The following is a 15485-nucleotide window of genomic DNA, read 5'->3' on the forward strand; positions in this document are numbered from 1 at the left end:
TTATTATTTTTTAAGACTTTATTTATTTGAGGGAGAGAACAAATGAGAGAGAGCATGAACGGGGGAAGAGAGAGGGAGAAACACTCCCCAGCAGGGAGCCTGATGTGGGGGTTGATCCCAGAACCCGGGGATCATGACCTGAGTTGAAGGCAGATGCTTAACCAACTGAGCCACCCAGGTGCCCTGTCTTAAAGGGGAAGCCATTCCAATCCTGGCCATTTGTGGCCATGTGGGGACCCAGGCTCTTCGTGCTAGATCGTTCTTTCAACAAAAGTTCTAAACCCATAAAATTGGGAAATTTTATGCAGCAGACAATCAGATCAACCAACATGGGTCACAGCAGCAATGGGGAGAACTATAAAAGTCATAAATACATATTCACTTATCTGGTTGACGTTCTTCCCACTCTCACCTTACTTGACCTCAGTTAATAATTACTGGATGAATAAACAAATGATTAAATTGTGACGAGCACTCACAATGCGTTCTGCATGGAATCGAAGCAGGACGACAGCAAGTTTTCTAAATGCCAGAGTTCCTAAAACACTGTCTCACTGGCTTTTCCCTGAATGGGAACAGAATTAGTCCCAGAGCTGGAAGGGCTGAGCCTGCAAACGAGGGCTGGGAGAGGGAGGTGTGGGCACAGGCAGCTGGGTCCCTTCTCTTCTGCTCTTGCCTTGCTGGGACTCCACGGAGGTGCCCACACCACGAGCCAGCCTGCAGGGCAGGGTCTCCTGGCACTGACCCGGCACCTGCACCCCCGTGGGCTGGGATGAGTGACCACCCTGGCAGGGTGGGATGACGGATGTCAGGTCCACGGCGGGGCGCTCTCGAGAGCTTTCTAGACTGGACTCTCAATCTTTTGTGCTATGTCAGCACCAAACCATGAAGCAGCTGTTCATTTTATGGGGGTGCCTGCCGGGGTGGGGGTGGTTTGGTCCAAACATTTTTGGTTTTACACTAACGCCTCTTAGTAGGTGCAGAGGGAAATGTCAAGCGCGAAATTAGGTTTCTCCCCCACCACCCCCTCTCCTCACTGTCCTCTCTGGGTTTTCTGGCACCCTGGGCTCTCCTCACTCCTCACACACCTCACAGCGGAGGGAAGGCAGAGAAACACTGTGGCTCCTTCTAGATCGCCCACTGCTCTCCTCTCCCTGCCCATATCACTCCTGTGTTCCTCCCATGAAAGACGGCCCTGCTGGTGGGGAAGGAGCTTACCGTAGTTGACCTCGGCCATTTGGTACATCATGGGGACCCGGAGGACGAGGCCCTGGGCGCCTGTGAAAGGCAGGAGCTGGGTGTCCCTAGAGGAGAATTTCTGCCGCCAGGTGCTTTGGAAGGACATGGTGCTCACTAGTGCCAGCTGGGCCAGGCCTGCCCCGCCACCATGCTCCCACGTTGGACCACCTGGGTCATCACCTGCAAGTGAGAGAACGATGGGGTTGCTGAGATCGGTGTACCTGTCCTGGAGGGTTCCAGGGCATCCCTGAGCTTGGGTTTGTGGCCTGCTTGTCAGTATCATTAGTTGGGGAATAACAGGAGGTGTAACTAGCTTTGCTGAAGGCCATGCTTTCATCCTTTGCAAAACAGGTTGGGAGGCTCCCGTTGGTCCTGGCTGGGTGTTTCCCAGGGGCCTTAGGTACGTACTGTCCGGTGGGCCTGGGAGGCGCACTGGGTGTTGTAGCTGGGCTGTTGCATGGTGTACCCCCTCCTCTTCCCGCCCACCTCACCGCCCCCCCAACCCCCCGCTGTTGGGACTCATCCATGGCAGAGTCTTTGCTTAGACAGTAACATCCAGGGCACAGTCTTCAAACTCCATGCATTACTGGAGAGAAGACAGCAGGCTCTGCGATGGTTGTTGCCTCGGCCCTTTATTAATAAAAACAGATATTGTGCTCTGTTTGAAATGCTTTAACAAACCCTCACCGACACCTCCCATCAGTTCAATTGTTATTCCCAGTTTTACAGAGAGGGCACCAAAGCCTGGAGAAGTTGTCCCAGGTCACGTATGTGTGAGTGGTCAAGCCACAGACCATCCAGCTGCTCAAGACAGAGACCATGGATTTGAACACAAGTAGCCCGGCCCCAGACTCCAGGCTCTTCCCTGGCCGCCCCTCTTCCATGGAGGACGATCACCGCGGGTGGGGCTAACTGCAGCTGTGTGGCCTTGTGCCACCCCCACCCCACAGCATAGTGAATTAAACACTTTTAAGTACACTGAAAAGACGTTGGGAAGCATTGAAGAAAACAGACAGGGGGGGGGGGGTGGTTGATAAATTGATATATCTTGAACATTCTCCCTATTTTTGTGTAACCCTTGTAATTATCAGGAATGCTAGAGGCAGACTGCCTGGGCTGGGATCCTGGCTCTGTGCCTCAGTTCCTCTACCTGTAAACTGGGGGCAAGAACAGCACCTATCTCCTGGGATTGCTATGAGGATAAACAGAGATAACGAAAACAGTGCACTTAGAAAAGAATTAAATCAGTAAACGGATCCTCAGTAAGTGTACTAATTTTTACCATCTTTACTAATTCCAATTGCATGATATGTAGGTCCTATAATTCATGGAAATCTGGGCAGTTAGGTTATTTCTAAGTGTTTTTCTTCGATAACATTTATCAAAGACATTGGGGCCCAATGTCTTATTAACTTTTTCTCTGCTTGAATTCCAAGAACTTTTTTGGCTCCTACTTTATTTTGTTGTCACAGAAATTGTAGATGACAGCAGAGCTAGGGAGGCGGAGATGGTCAAGGATTCACCTTAGGGGAAAAGGTGCATACAGCAAAGCCTGCAGGGCTCCCCTGGAGGTAGGAGGCTCTGAAGAGCTCCCTTCTGCGTGTGCGTGTGGGAAGATGGGCAGAAGGAGGCCAAATGTCAGCTTGCTTGCTTCGTAGAGCATGTCATTTAAGGGTAGAGTCTCCCAGGAGAACAAACTTCTGTTGCAATCGAGGGTGACCTGAGTATCCATCCATGTGGCTTCTGACCAGCAAGGCCTGGTACCTGTGTTCATAGCCCTCTGACATCAGCCTCACCGAGGTGAATGGTTTCTTTTACCTGCGATCTTCCAGGAGGCCCATTCCTTGGCCTGCATGCTGGTGCCGCTGGGTTCACTGAGGTTGGCTGGCTCCACGCTGCTGTTGGCCCACCGGGAGATCTGCTCCACAAAGCAGGGGGAGAGTGGCATTCCAGCTTGCACAAAAAGGGTGCAGGCCAGCTCCATCCTGGTGCCTTGACCGGAGCTGGGCAACGTGGTGTAAGCAGTGCGTAAGATCTCTTTCACCCTTCGGTCTGGGAAAAAGGTGTTGGGATAAATGGACAGCGGTGAGTGTAGGTAAGGAGTTACACCATCTGTCTTTATGCAGTGCACGGAAGTGGGGCCTCAGCAACTCCACTCTCGTCTCACAGGCTCATCTACCAATTACAGTCTATTTGCATAAGTCATGACTAAATTGCCCAGGAATTGGCCTGGATCCGCAGATGAAAAGCTGGGGGGGAAGCCATGCAAGATGTGTGAGAAATCAAACCGGGATTAAGTCAAACAGAAAATCACTACCAACACCCCAGAGACTCTCCCTCCCTAACTTTTTGAGTCAGACATGTTGAGCAGACATCATGAGAGTCCAGAGGGCTGGGAAAGCTGCTGGTCTGATGTTCAGGGCGATGGGGCTTCAAATATTTAAGAAGTCAGTCGATTAACGAGGAGTGTCATAAATAACAATGACAGACGGTGGCCACGGTGTCAAATTGTTCATGTACCTTGTACAGGGCCTTACATCCATTCTCACAACTGCATGTCATAAGTCTGAGGGATGTTTAGAAGTGGCCTCTTTTAGAACGATGTTTTCGATGTGAGAAACACAGCGGAAAGGTAAGAATGCCTCCCATCCCCCATCTCCCTAAGAGCCAGCGGATAGCTGGAGCTATTAATGTCAGCAAGAACCTCCAAGAACATTTAGGAAATGATAAGCATTTGCAAGAATCGGTAGTTTCCACCCTCTTGGATGGTGGCTGGACTTCTATTTATTTATGATTTACACAGGAGATTGCTTCCTTCTCTCCATAACCAATAGCGGATTTCTTTTTTGCGATGTTATTCCCTGGCTGTGGCTTTTAGTCTCCCCTAAGAGAGACTCCGGAGCTGGAGCAGGGCATCTCACCCACTGGTGAGTCAGGGCACAGCTGAGTATCCCAGGCTGTCCCAGACACATGGAAGCTGGGCTTTGCCAGCAGTCAGGTCTCCACCTGAGGCTGATTTTGGAACAAAGCCCTTTCCTTGTCCCATTTTCCTCCCCTTCTTCTTAGGCACAGCCCTGTGGCTATCCACAAACTGGCCCTGGGAGACACACGCTTTGCTGCTTCCTTCTGCACTGCCCTGTCCTGGCTCCCCTAGGGCATGTGTTGGAAGGAGTCTCTGACGTGGCTTGGGGTCCCTCCACTCCAACACCTGCTATGTGTCAGAGGCCAGGCCAGGGGAGGGCAGCAAACTCCTCAAGTTGCTCGGCCAAAGTTCTCTGGAGGGGCACAGGCACCCAGAATACACTCTAGCCAGAGCCTCTGCCACAGGTCTACAGATCACAGCTGGGGACAGATCTCACCCAGAAAACTTTCATGAGCAAAGCTACTTCTCAGAATCTGCAACTGTGACTTGATTTGGCTTATATATCTTGTGAATTGCAGCCTAACTCCAGGGCTCTTATTTTATTTTATTTTTAAAAATATTTTATTTATTTATTTGAGAGACAGAGAAGGAGAGAGAGAGAGAGAACACATGAGAAGGGAGAGGGTCAGAGGGAGAAGCAGACTCCCTGCCGAGCAGGGAGCCTGATGTGGGACTTGATCCTGAGACTCCAGGATCATGACCTGAGCTGAAGGCAGTCGCTTAACCAACGAAGCCACCCAGGAGCCCAGGATCCTTATTTTAATTAATAAAGAAATGAATGGAAAAATTACTTCTGACCAGATTTTCCTCACTGAAGGAGGTCATGTGTATTTATAAAACCATGTCCCTGTAAAACGTTGTTCTGCAGGGACAATGTGAGACAGTGTGGGACACTTCCCTGGTCCACAGAGTAGTGGGACCTCCTCTCTGTCCTTTCTCCCAATCTGGGTCTGGGGACCAGCTGTTCTTTCATCCAGAAACGTTAAGGGAGCAGTGTAAGTTGGCTGGAAAAAGCTTTTCTCCACCTGAGCCTGCCCGTTTGCACGCGAGGAGGGCTTTTCTAGATGTTGCTGGAATATACGTCTCCAGTGTGAGAACTGCTGACGGTGTTCACAGACTCGGGGCTACGTCCACCATCCCACTGAATCCTCTTAGCAAGTCTGTGACTTTACTGCTATAGTGACCCCCATTTCTAGACGAAGGAGCTGGGTCCAGACAAACAGATAAGCTTGCTCAGTGTCACTGTGTGGTGGGAGGGGGCCCTTCACCGCCCCGCTGCCCGTCGGTGAGAGACAGTACCCTCTGCTCTGCTCCTGAGAGCCCCTTTCTCTATGGCGCTCTGCAGCACAGAGACTCCTGGTTGGCTGTGTTACTGTGAGTTTCCCACGTCCTTGGCCATGACAGGGCCTGTAGGACTAAAGATGTGAGCCATGAGGAGCTGCTCCTCCCTGGTAGCCTTTGAGAGAAGATTGTGTTACTGCTGGCTTAATCCCTCTCCCTCTCCCTTTCCCTCCCGAGAGCATCCTTCTTGCTGGAGAGCTGGCTAGGTAGATCCCACAGAAGGATGTGGGAGAGGAGAGGGCTGAAGGAAGGAAAGCTTTGGGCACAGCCTTAGATCAGGAATGGAGTAGGGGGGGCGCGATTGAAGAGAGGGGCTCTCAGACGGCCACAGAGTGGGAGGAACATGTTAGAAGAACACATGGTATGTTCTCATGAATTTCTCTTGCTACGGATGAGCATTTTAGCTCATTTGCGAGACCAGGGTGGAGAATGCCTTCCTTTTGAGTCAATTTGCTGAACTGAACTTCCCGAAGTTGACACGGAATCTGGTGGGACCTGACTCTGTAAGGTTAATGAATATAAAATTCTCAAACTACAAACTTAGTGATGCTAATGTTTTACGTGCTAGAGAATTACAAGAGGGCTAAGTTAAGAGTGGAGTCAAAAGGTTTGGTTGGGTTGAGAGAATAATGGGGATATCGCTGGTTAAAAATAGAAAAGGCCAGGCACTTATGTCTTCATGCATCTGTGGCAAGAACATAGGATTTGGGGTCCGAGACACTGGGAGTTGAATTCTGGCTCTGCCACCTGCCGAGGCTTGCCAGATCGTTAACCCCTGTTTCATTTGTAAGAAGGGGATTATTAATCTTTGCGGTTTCTATGGGGATCAAACGGTATAATGACTGGAAAAGTGAAATCCATACCATCATCACACAGAATTTTTTCCCAAGAGCCAGGCCACCTTCATTTCTGAGGCTTCTGTTCTGGGCATTATTCTTGTGCTTAATAGAAAGCTGTAAAGTATCCTTTATCAATTTACCTAGAAAAGCACCAGAACTCCCTCGAACTTGGAACACTAGGAAATTGTGTGTTTTGTGTAGCAGAAACAAAGGTGGTCTTTAGGGATACCGCTGGTGTCCATTCTGAGTCTCACGCTGTGCTGTTTGACCAGCAGGTAGGAATCCTAGCAAAGCTCCTGGTGGTCACGTATTGGCTAGAAATGCAGTGAGAACAAGACAATGCTGACGTGCTCCACTGCAAAGGTGGAGAGGTATTTCTGTTGATTAAACAGGAACAATGCCCCAAGACCCTGGAATGTGCTTGATACTGCTTTTTATACATTTTTTGGGTCTGCCTTGACTTTTAAAAGGAAACCTGGGTCCGGGCACTGACAGGTTATTTTAAGCAGTTCTTTGAGCTAGGTTGGGACAAACCAAAGCACAGGGGTATTCGATTAACTGCAACCCTAGAAGTGGCACATCCCTGTTCATAATTAACCATGAATCTCTAAGATAATAAAGGAGTTTATGAGTAAGAAAAAGGGTGCATTTATGGTCCACAGGGTTTGACCATTAAGTGTTCCTGACATTTGATAATTCTCGAATGGGGTCTATGGAAACCCTGTTAATCATCATATTTGATTAGCCAGGGACCCTGACTGTACCTGATAACAGAGAAAGAACTGTAATCAGTTCCCTTTCCCTGCAGGAGAACACTTACACTTCTCTCTGTCCCTGAATCCTGACTTTTGTGAGGCTCTGTTTTTTTTTTTTTTTTTCCAGATTATTTATTTATTTATTTGACAGACAGAGATCACATGTAGGCTGAGAGGCAGTCAGAGAGAAAGGGAGATGCAGGCTCCCCGCTGAGCAGAGAGCCCGATGTGGGGCTTGATCCCAGGACCCTGAGATCATGACCTGAGCTGAAAGCAGAGGCTTAACCCTCTGAGCCACCCAGGCACCCCGTGAGGCTCTGTTTTAAGGCTGTCTCTCTTACACATGCCTATTTATTCTGCATAACTCCGCTCAGACCCCATGTCTTCCCGGGTGGGGGGGGGGGGCTTCCTGACCTGCCAGTGGGATAAAAGCATCCTCCCCTGTACTAACTTACTTCAGATAAATACATTCACTGCACCGCATAGAGCAGTGTTTCTGTGTGCATCCTTCCTATGAGACTGAGCCACTTGTGTTCAGAGTTTTCCTTGTGTTTCTGGATGCTGAGATCCTAGCACAGCACCCGCAACAGGCGCTCAGGGATTGCCTTGTACTGAATCTAATGTGGTTGAAGAATGGTCCATGGGGACGTACATTTCTGTGATATTCTCTCTGAGAAAAATGAAGCTGGCCAGCAGCATCGTGAGAGTGGTTTTGGCAGGGTACAGGGCATGGATGAAGGGGGACAGGATGTACAGCTGGTGCCTTGTGCCTGATATCTTCAGGGTTAAACTTCACTTGCCACCTCGAGATTCAAGCTCCAGGGAAGCTCTCACTCAGGCTGTGTGGGTATTTGTTCTTATACTCTCTGGAACATGTTAATTTATGCAGTTGCAACCCCCATCCTTTTTTATTGCTACCTTATTGCAAGATGGGGAAACCAAAGCTATGTGCATGGGTGTCTGTGTTTAGCATGGGGCTGCTGGCTGGGCCCTGGGGCCAGCCATGCAGCCAGAGGCGCTGAGTGTAGGCTAGCTGTGGTTAACCAGACATTCACAAGCCTTGGGTCACTGCCGACAGAGCTGCTCCAAACTATGTAATCACAGAGGTATGTTGGCAGCGGTGGCACTGGCTAGAAATCACAGGTTTATGAAAGCAGCCGGGTCAAGGGCAGGGGCTCTGGAACCAGACAACTTGGGCTTGAGTCTCAAGTGTGCTACTTACTAGATGTGTGACCTTGGGCAAGTGGCTGAAGCTCTTGGTGTCTGTTTGCTCAACTCTCAAATAGGGATGATTTATAATTTCTCTCAAGTCTTAGCAATTGTATATGGCTACTCTGAGCATCAGAACCCATGACGATAATTATGTTGTTGTGACAATTAATTAAATCACATTAAATTACAAGGTGATTGGACACTTCCTGGCACCTGGTAGGCTCTGCAGAAGGGCCAGTAAAATGAAATTGAAAAATCGCCATGAAACCTGAGGTTAGAAGGGAAACTCAAAGATCATCAAGGGGATCGTGATTCAAAGTTTGAAGTCTGATCATCTGGTGCCAGCCGCTGGATTCAGAGATACCCCACCTCCTGAGGCAGCCTGAGCAGGAGGGGGAGTGGGAGCAGCAGAGTGAACGGGAGCGTGAGCAGCCCTCTTACCATGGACGGTGTAGCCCAGCACCTGTGCCAGCTGCTGGCCAGTGTTCCCTTGGGCTCCAAACTGCAGGATCTCCAGAGGGAGGGACACACCGGCAGGAGAAATGACAACATTGGTTCCATTTCTAGGGGCTACAGCGTCCCGGTAAAGGCGAAGCGCAAACTCGGTCTTCAGCAAGGTCAGGTCCTCGCGGAGGTCGCCCTGTCCTCCATGGAGGCAGGAGTGAAGCAGGAGGAGCGTAACCAGGGCCAGCCACATGGAGGCTGGGAGGCTGCCTGCAGCTGGGAAGGAGGAGATGCAGGGTGAGGCAGACAGTTCCCTTCTGCAGAGAACTGGTCTGTGTTCAGGGCTGACAATGGCCGAGGGAGGTGTTCCCGGGGGCCTGCTCCTCCCCTGTCCCCAGCCTCATCCCACACCCGCTGCTCTGCTGCACTCTGTTGTCTCTGCATTAGAAACACGTACCATGAAGCCACACTGTGGGCTGGAAGGTTTTTAGGCTGCTTTGTCACTTACTAAATGTATGACCTTGGCCAAGGCTCTGGTCTGGTCAGAAGTAAACCATAGGGTTGGAAAAGAAATGTAAGAAGTACCTTCTACTCATATTTCTTGGTATTTATCTAGCTTGTAGCTGTGCTATGTCTGTCATGATGATAATAATAATAATAATAATAAGAATACATTATATAGTACATTACAGAAGACTTTGTATTTTCTCAGTTAATCATTGCAGCAGTCTTACAAGGTACCTGTATTTCCAATACAAAGAGAATGAGATTTAGGGTACTTGGTGAATCATTTAAGAAAATACATGGGCTTGGGGCACCTGAGTGGATCAGTTGGTTAAGTGTCTGCCTTGGGCTCAGATCATGATCCCAGGGTCCTGAGATCAAACCCCATGGTTGGTCGGGCAGCCTCTCTTTCCAGTGGGGAGTTGATTCTCTCTCTCCCTCTGCATGTCCCCCTGCTCATGTGCACTATCTCTCTCAAATAAATAGATAAATAATCTTAAAAAGAAAATACAGGGGCTAGTGTCCATCAATTGATGAATGGATAAGGAAGAGGTGGTATATTTATACAATGGAACATTATTCAGCAATACAAAGAATGAGATTTTTTCCATTGGCAATGAAGAGGATGGAACTAGAGGGTATTACACTAAGCAAAATAAGTCGGTCAGAGAAAGACAAATATCATACACGTTCACTCATATGTGGAATTTCAGAAACAAAACAAAAAGGGGAAAAGAAGAGAGAGAAAGACAAATCAAGAAACAGGCTTTTTTTTTACAGACAACTGACGGTTACCAGGGGGGAGGTGGTTGGGGGAATGAGTGAAACAGGTGATGGGGATTAAGGAGGGCACTTGCGATGGGTACCAGGGGATGGATGGAAGTGCTGAATCAGTATACATGTAGATAAAGGAAAGAAGACATGTGACGCAAGCCCTGGTCTTCCATGAGTGGAATATAAAACACTAAAGATAGAAATATACCTGAGAATATTGATAAATGAGCTAATTATAACTAGAATACCAGAATTCTTGTGATGTGAACTATTCTCATAAAAAAAGCACTGTCACAGACAGTAGACTTTTTTTTTTTTAAGATTGTATTTATTTATTTGACAGACAGAGATCACAGGTAGGCAGGGAGTAAGCAGGCTCCCTGCTGAGCAGAGAGCCCTATGTGGGGCTCGATCCCAGGACCCTGAGATCATGACCTGAGCCAAAGGCAGAGGCTTTAACCCACTGAGCCACCCAGGCACCCCATAGACAGTAGACTTAGACCAGTATCGCTCCTACAAAAGAATGGTACCCCTCCAAGGAAGAGAGAGCTCTAGCTGGAAATTAATGCAGAGAACAGAAAGGTCAAGGTGTAGTCAATGACTCTGCCTCACAGAGAGCCCACAGCAGTCTCTGCTCCCTTATCTAACTTTGGTGTCAGACAGGACGGCCGTGAGAGAGGCCCAGTCCAAAGTCACGTCCTATGAGGAGTTGGCAAATAATGCCACCAGGCTCAACGGTGTTTACTTCAGATGAAGGTGCAAGATGGAAAAACACCTTTTCTCAGCCAGACACAAATGCAGGGTCTGGATGGCTTCATACTGGAGGGGTGGATGGTGTGTGTATGTGTGTGTGTGGGGGGGTCTTTCTGTGTGTTTGGAGGGAGCAGCTCCCAGCCCCGGGTCATCTGTGCAATGACCAAGTCCCAGTGTTCTTGAAGCTCCTGCGACCTCCCATAAGGACCCTCAGTAATCAGTCTCCAGTGCCCTGGGGCTCCCTGTGGCCACATCCCCACCACAGTTCACCACAGATGAGCTGCTTACTCACGGACTCTTGCCTCAGACTGTGGTGTCTCCTTGCTTGATTCTGTTCTTGTGTGTCTCCAGCATTAACGTGCTCCCCTTTTTAAAAAGTGGAGCAGAGTCTGCTTTGAATCACAAGACAGCGCAGGGAGGAACCTGGCAGTGGCCGTCTCTGCCGGCGATGTCTCTACCACTCGGTCCAAATTCCTGGAGCCTGAGGTCCTGCAGAAAGCCAGGGGCAGGAGCACTGCCGGGGGCAGCAAAGCCCAGATCCGAAACAGAGCAGGTCGTGGGGAGGGAGCCAGCCACACCCGTCAAGCCTTCTTAGGCTTGTGACCTGGTTGTACCAGCAAGGAACCCCTCATCCAGCCCTTTGTCACTTTGAGGAATTCCACTGATAACTCTGCCTACCCGGCTTCTGCTGGGTACCAGGTACCTAATGCTACTCCCCTCCTCCTGTGAAGGAAACAATAAATCAGTCATTGGGCACTTGAAACTTGGAGCAAATGAGATTCTGCAGAAGAGAAAGGAAAAACAACCCAAGATAGAGCATAATAAGATTGAGACAGGGCCACTTGCCTTGTTTATTACTAATAAAAGTGAATGCATATATTTATATGTAATACAGGCACTAATAACCATCTTGTTTTTCTTAGATACAATAGTTAATAAATCTGATGACTTAATTTGAGAAAGAGACTATGTTACCCATGAGTAAATGCGCCTTTGGGAAAAGTGTAAGCAGATTCTGTCAGAAGTCTGTCCTTGTGACCAATTCAGAATTCCATACATTTCTATTAAGGTCTTCAGCACTGTATTAAGTTCAAAATAGATGATAGGTTTTAAATTATTACAATGTAAAGGAAAGAAAAAGACCTTCGGAAATGAATGAAATTCTTTGTAATTTTCTCTCAGGCATGCATTAAGCATTCCTATTTGAAAACCCATGAGGCTGTTTTCCATCTGACCACTACTCATACCTTCATAATCAGTGGCCAATTTGCTTATTATTTGTTTATTTGTTTTAGTGGGCAATTCACTTTAATTTTTTTAAATGGTTTCTTTCTTTTCTTTCTTCTTTTTTTCAGTGGGGTCATAGGGGCAGAGGAAGAGGGAGAGAGAGAATTCCAAGCAGGCTCCATGTCCAGGGCAGAGGCCGATGTGGGGTTCAATCCCACAACCCTGAGATCAGGACCTGAGCTGGAATTATGAGTCAGACGCTTAACCAACTGAGCCACTCTGGTGCCTATAGTTGGCAATTCACTTCAAAGCAGTTTTATTGCTGACACTCAAGCCTGGGGTAATTTTTAGGTCTTAGGGTAGTTACAGTTCTATAATTGCTCTACTAGAAATCTTCCCAAATTTTGGATTGAGTTGAAGTGTATTGTTTGCATGTTTGGACTCTAAGCCATAGAACAATAGTAGAATATATATATATATATATATATATTCTACTATATATATATTCTACTATATATATAGATATATATATATCTATATATATAGATATATCTCATTCTATAGCACTCAGAGAGGGCTGGCTGGCTGGCTTGCTTGCTTCTTTCCCTCCATACATCCAACAGCTATCTCTTGCTTACCTGCGAGATTTCAAGGCACTGTGTTAGTTCCTGTGGGTGAAGCAGTGAACCAGCAACCCGGGCTCAGCTCTCAGGGGACCCAGATGCTTGGCTCTAGGCTAAATTAAGAAGAACTTAAGAGTTAAAAAGAATCAAGGAGAAAAGAGTTGATGATAAGATTTCCCAAATTGCAAAAATGTCCAGCCACGTGACTTCTATGAACATTTCCCTTCCTAACTCTAACAGTGTATCATTCTAAATTGCTTTTAAAAAATGTTCTCAGGGCAAAATGCTAGGGAAACTTAGCATACAAGTATATCTCCTATATGTGTTAAACATTTTAAAGTGGGGATGAACAAAAGATGAACTGCAACTGATCTTTCTTTTGTGGGCTCAGCTGTGCACCTGGGTCAGCCGCAGTGTTTCCTGCCCACTGTAGCAAAGGTAATCATGCTCATTTCTACCTTGCAGGATATTGGTGACCCTGCTAAGGGAGCCTCCATCCTTGGAGATATTTATTCATTATAACAGCAAAAATAGTGAGCATTGTTGAGCACTTGCTGTGTTCCAGATATTTTGTTATATGCCTTACATCTACAGTTGCAGTGAGTCCTTATAACACTGCTAGGAGGAATGTATTATTATACCCTTCTGCAGATAGCAAAATAAGGCTTCAAGAATTCAAGACATTTGCCCAAGTTCCTGCAGTCAGAGGCCAAGCTGGGTTTGAACCAGGGATCCTTGACTCCAAGGCTTGTGCTCTTTGCCACAGTCTCGTTGGTGTCTGCCAGGGCTCTTGAAATCCCTCTTGGCTAGGGAATTCCAGGACATTGGGTGGCCAGCCCCAACTCCAATGGCTCAGGCACTCTGCTCACATTCACTGGGAAGGCTACAGTGAATTGCCTGTAGAGAGACTGCATGAGGGGCAGCGCCTTTGATTATAATTTTTATACTTTCCCAACCTGATTTCTTACAGACATCAACAAATTCCTTCTGAACCCAGGGGTCTACCAAACTAATGTGATGGAGAGGAGCACTGCATTTTAATCCTGTGAGAACATAATTAATACAAGGACATCTCCTCCTGGTGGTTGGGCTGCTTGTCTGGGGTTGTACAGAGGCAGTCCCATTTGTACTCCTCTGTCCTTGAGGACTTTGCCAAGGCGAGAGAACACTGTGACCAAATTGAGACCCAGGGGCACAGTAATGAAATCTCAGACAATGCTAGAGTCAACCCGGGGAACTCGAGGTAACCCAGCACCCGCTGCCACAGACTTGGACAAAACCGGCAAGTCTTTCCTGGGAAACTGGGCAGGTGACCCTGCCTGTCCCCTCCAGGAAGGAGACAGTGCAGGGCGCTGTGTTGGCTCCCCCAGTCACAGGTGACAGTGGACACCCAGCCCTCAAGTTCTTCACAGGTACCTAGTGCATGGACTCAAAATGAGCCACTGGACCTTCCCTCCTTCCAGCACCTTTCAGTATGGGAGTGGTGCGGACAGCACAAAGGCCTGACGGCAAGTAATTGCTCCCTGGGGCACCTGGCTGGCTCAGCCAGCAGAGCCTGTGACTCTTGATCTTGGGGTTGTGAGTTCAAACCCCACACTGGGTGTGGAGCCTACTTTAAAAAAAAAAAAATTGCTTCTTACTAAGTATAGACATTCAGCACGTTACTGAACTGCCCTGAACTTTAGTTACTGATTCTGCAAAATGGCATTATAATACCAACCTCTCGCTGTGAACATTAAATGAGAGAGTCTATAAAGCACCCAGCATGGTCCCTGATAAGCAGAAAAAACCAGGTTCTTTGGATTATGTATCTAACCACCGCCCCCCCTCCCTTATCTAAAGAAAGGATCATTGAAGTGACATTCGTGCTCACACAGGAAGGGGCTTTGAGAATCACCATGTAATTGGCTAGGGGTGAATCTATGCTGTTTAATCCCAAAATATCTTTTTTGATGTCTTGTAAGAAAAAGTTTGGAGACTTTAACAAGGGACAATGAACTTAAATTCCAAGCTCATTTTTATCCAACTTGTAAAAACGAAGTCATTCGGGGTCGTGACCTCAGAGGGGGAAGGCTGGCTAGTCCTTCCTTCCTGCTACATCATCATGCCTGTCCATGTAAGGTCTCCCTTTGTTATTTTGTCTCCTTTTAGGAATGTGCTCTTGAAAATTATGTATTGTTGTTTTGTGTACATGCATTTTAGATTTACACACAAGGTTATACGTTCCATATTTCATGTTTCCTAATGTATTTCAACCGACACTATCTTTTTAAGATCTGTCCACGCGGTTCTAAGCATAGATCTGAACCTTGCTTCCAGCTGCTGGTAACACCCCATGAGCAACTACCGCATTTGGTTTACCCATCTCTTGGAGATGAGGTTCAGGCCATCTCCCGTCCTCCTCCGCACCGACAGCCCTTGACGGCCTGCGCATGCGCTCTTGTGGACTGCGCGGAAAGCGAATTTCCGTGCCTTAAGATGCGCATGCCTCTCCTTTGGCAACATAGTTCCCTGCCAAGCTCTGGGAGGTAGCACCCCTGCATACCCCAGCACCCTACATCCCTGCCAATACCTTGATACTTCCCAGCTCCCCTTATTTCCTAGTGTAATAGGTGCAAAATTGTATCTCATTTTGTTAATTTGCATTAGGGCGATCACCGGCGATTCGAGTACCTTGCTGTATGCTTGTTACTTTTATCTGTTTTCTCTTCCAGAATTATCTACTTGTAACCTTTATCCATTTTTTTTTCTATGTAGTGGGTTTTTTTCTTGTTGATTTGCAGTTTACATAGATAGTATAAATCCCTTGTTAATATTAGTATTATAAATAACTTCTCCCTTTCTGCCAAGC

The 15485-nt window shown here is 47.6% G+C and overlaps 1 protein-coding gene across 1 annotated transcript in view; it reads right to left on the reverse strand.

Annotated features, from left to right (window-relative positions):
* SERPINE3 (serpin family E member 3) overlaps positions 1 to 11140 on the reverse strand; it is a 31590-nt gene extending 20450 nt beyond the window's left edge. Inside the window, exons 1-4 of the mRNA XM_059378136.1 lie at positions 11073 to 11140; positions 8751 to 9029; positions 3058 to 3291; positions 1219 to 1419 (exon numbers count right to left, since the gene is read on the reverse strand). Coding sequence (XP_059234119.1) covers positions 1219 to 1419; positions 3058 to 3291; positions 8751 to 9006 — 691 coding nt within the window. The 5' untranslated portion in view covers positions 9007 to 9029; positions 11073 to 11140. The remainder of the gene's footprint in view (positions 1 to 1218; positions 1420 to 3057; positions 3292 to 8750; positions 9030 to 11072) is intronic.
* Between the last annotated feature and the right edge of the window lie 4345 nt (positions 11141 to 15485).

Source organism: Mustela nigripes, chromosome 15, assembly GCF_022355385.1.
Source record: "Mustela nigripes isolate SB6536 chromosome 15, MUSNIG.SB6536, whole genome shotgun sequence".
In the NCBI taxonomy this organism is placed as follows: domain Eukaryota; kingdom Metazoa; phylum Chordata; class Mammalia; order Carnivora; family Mustelidae; genus Mustela; species Mustela nigripes.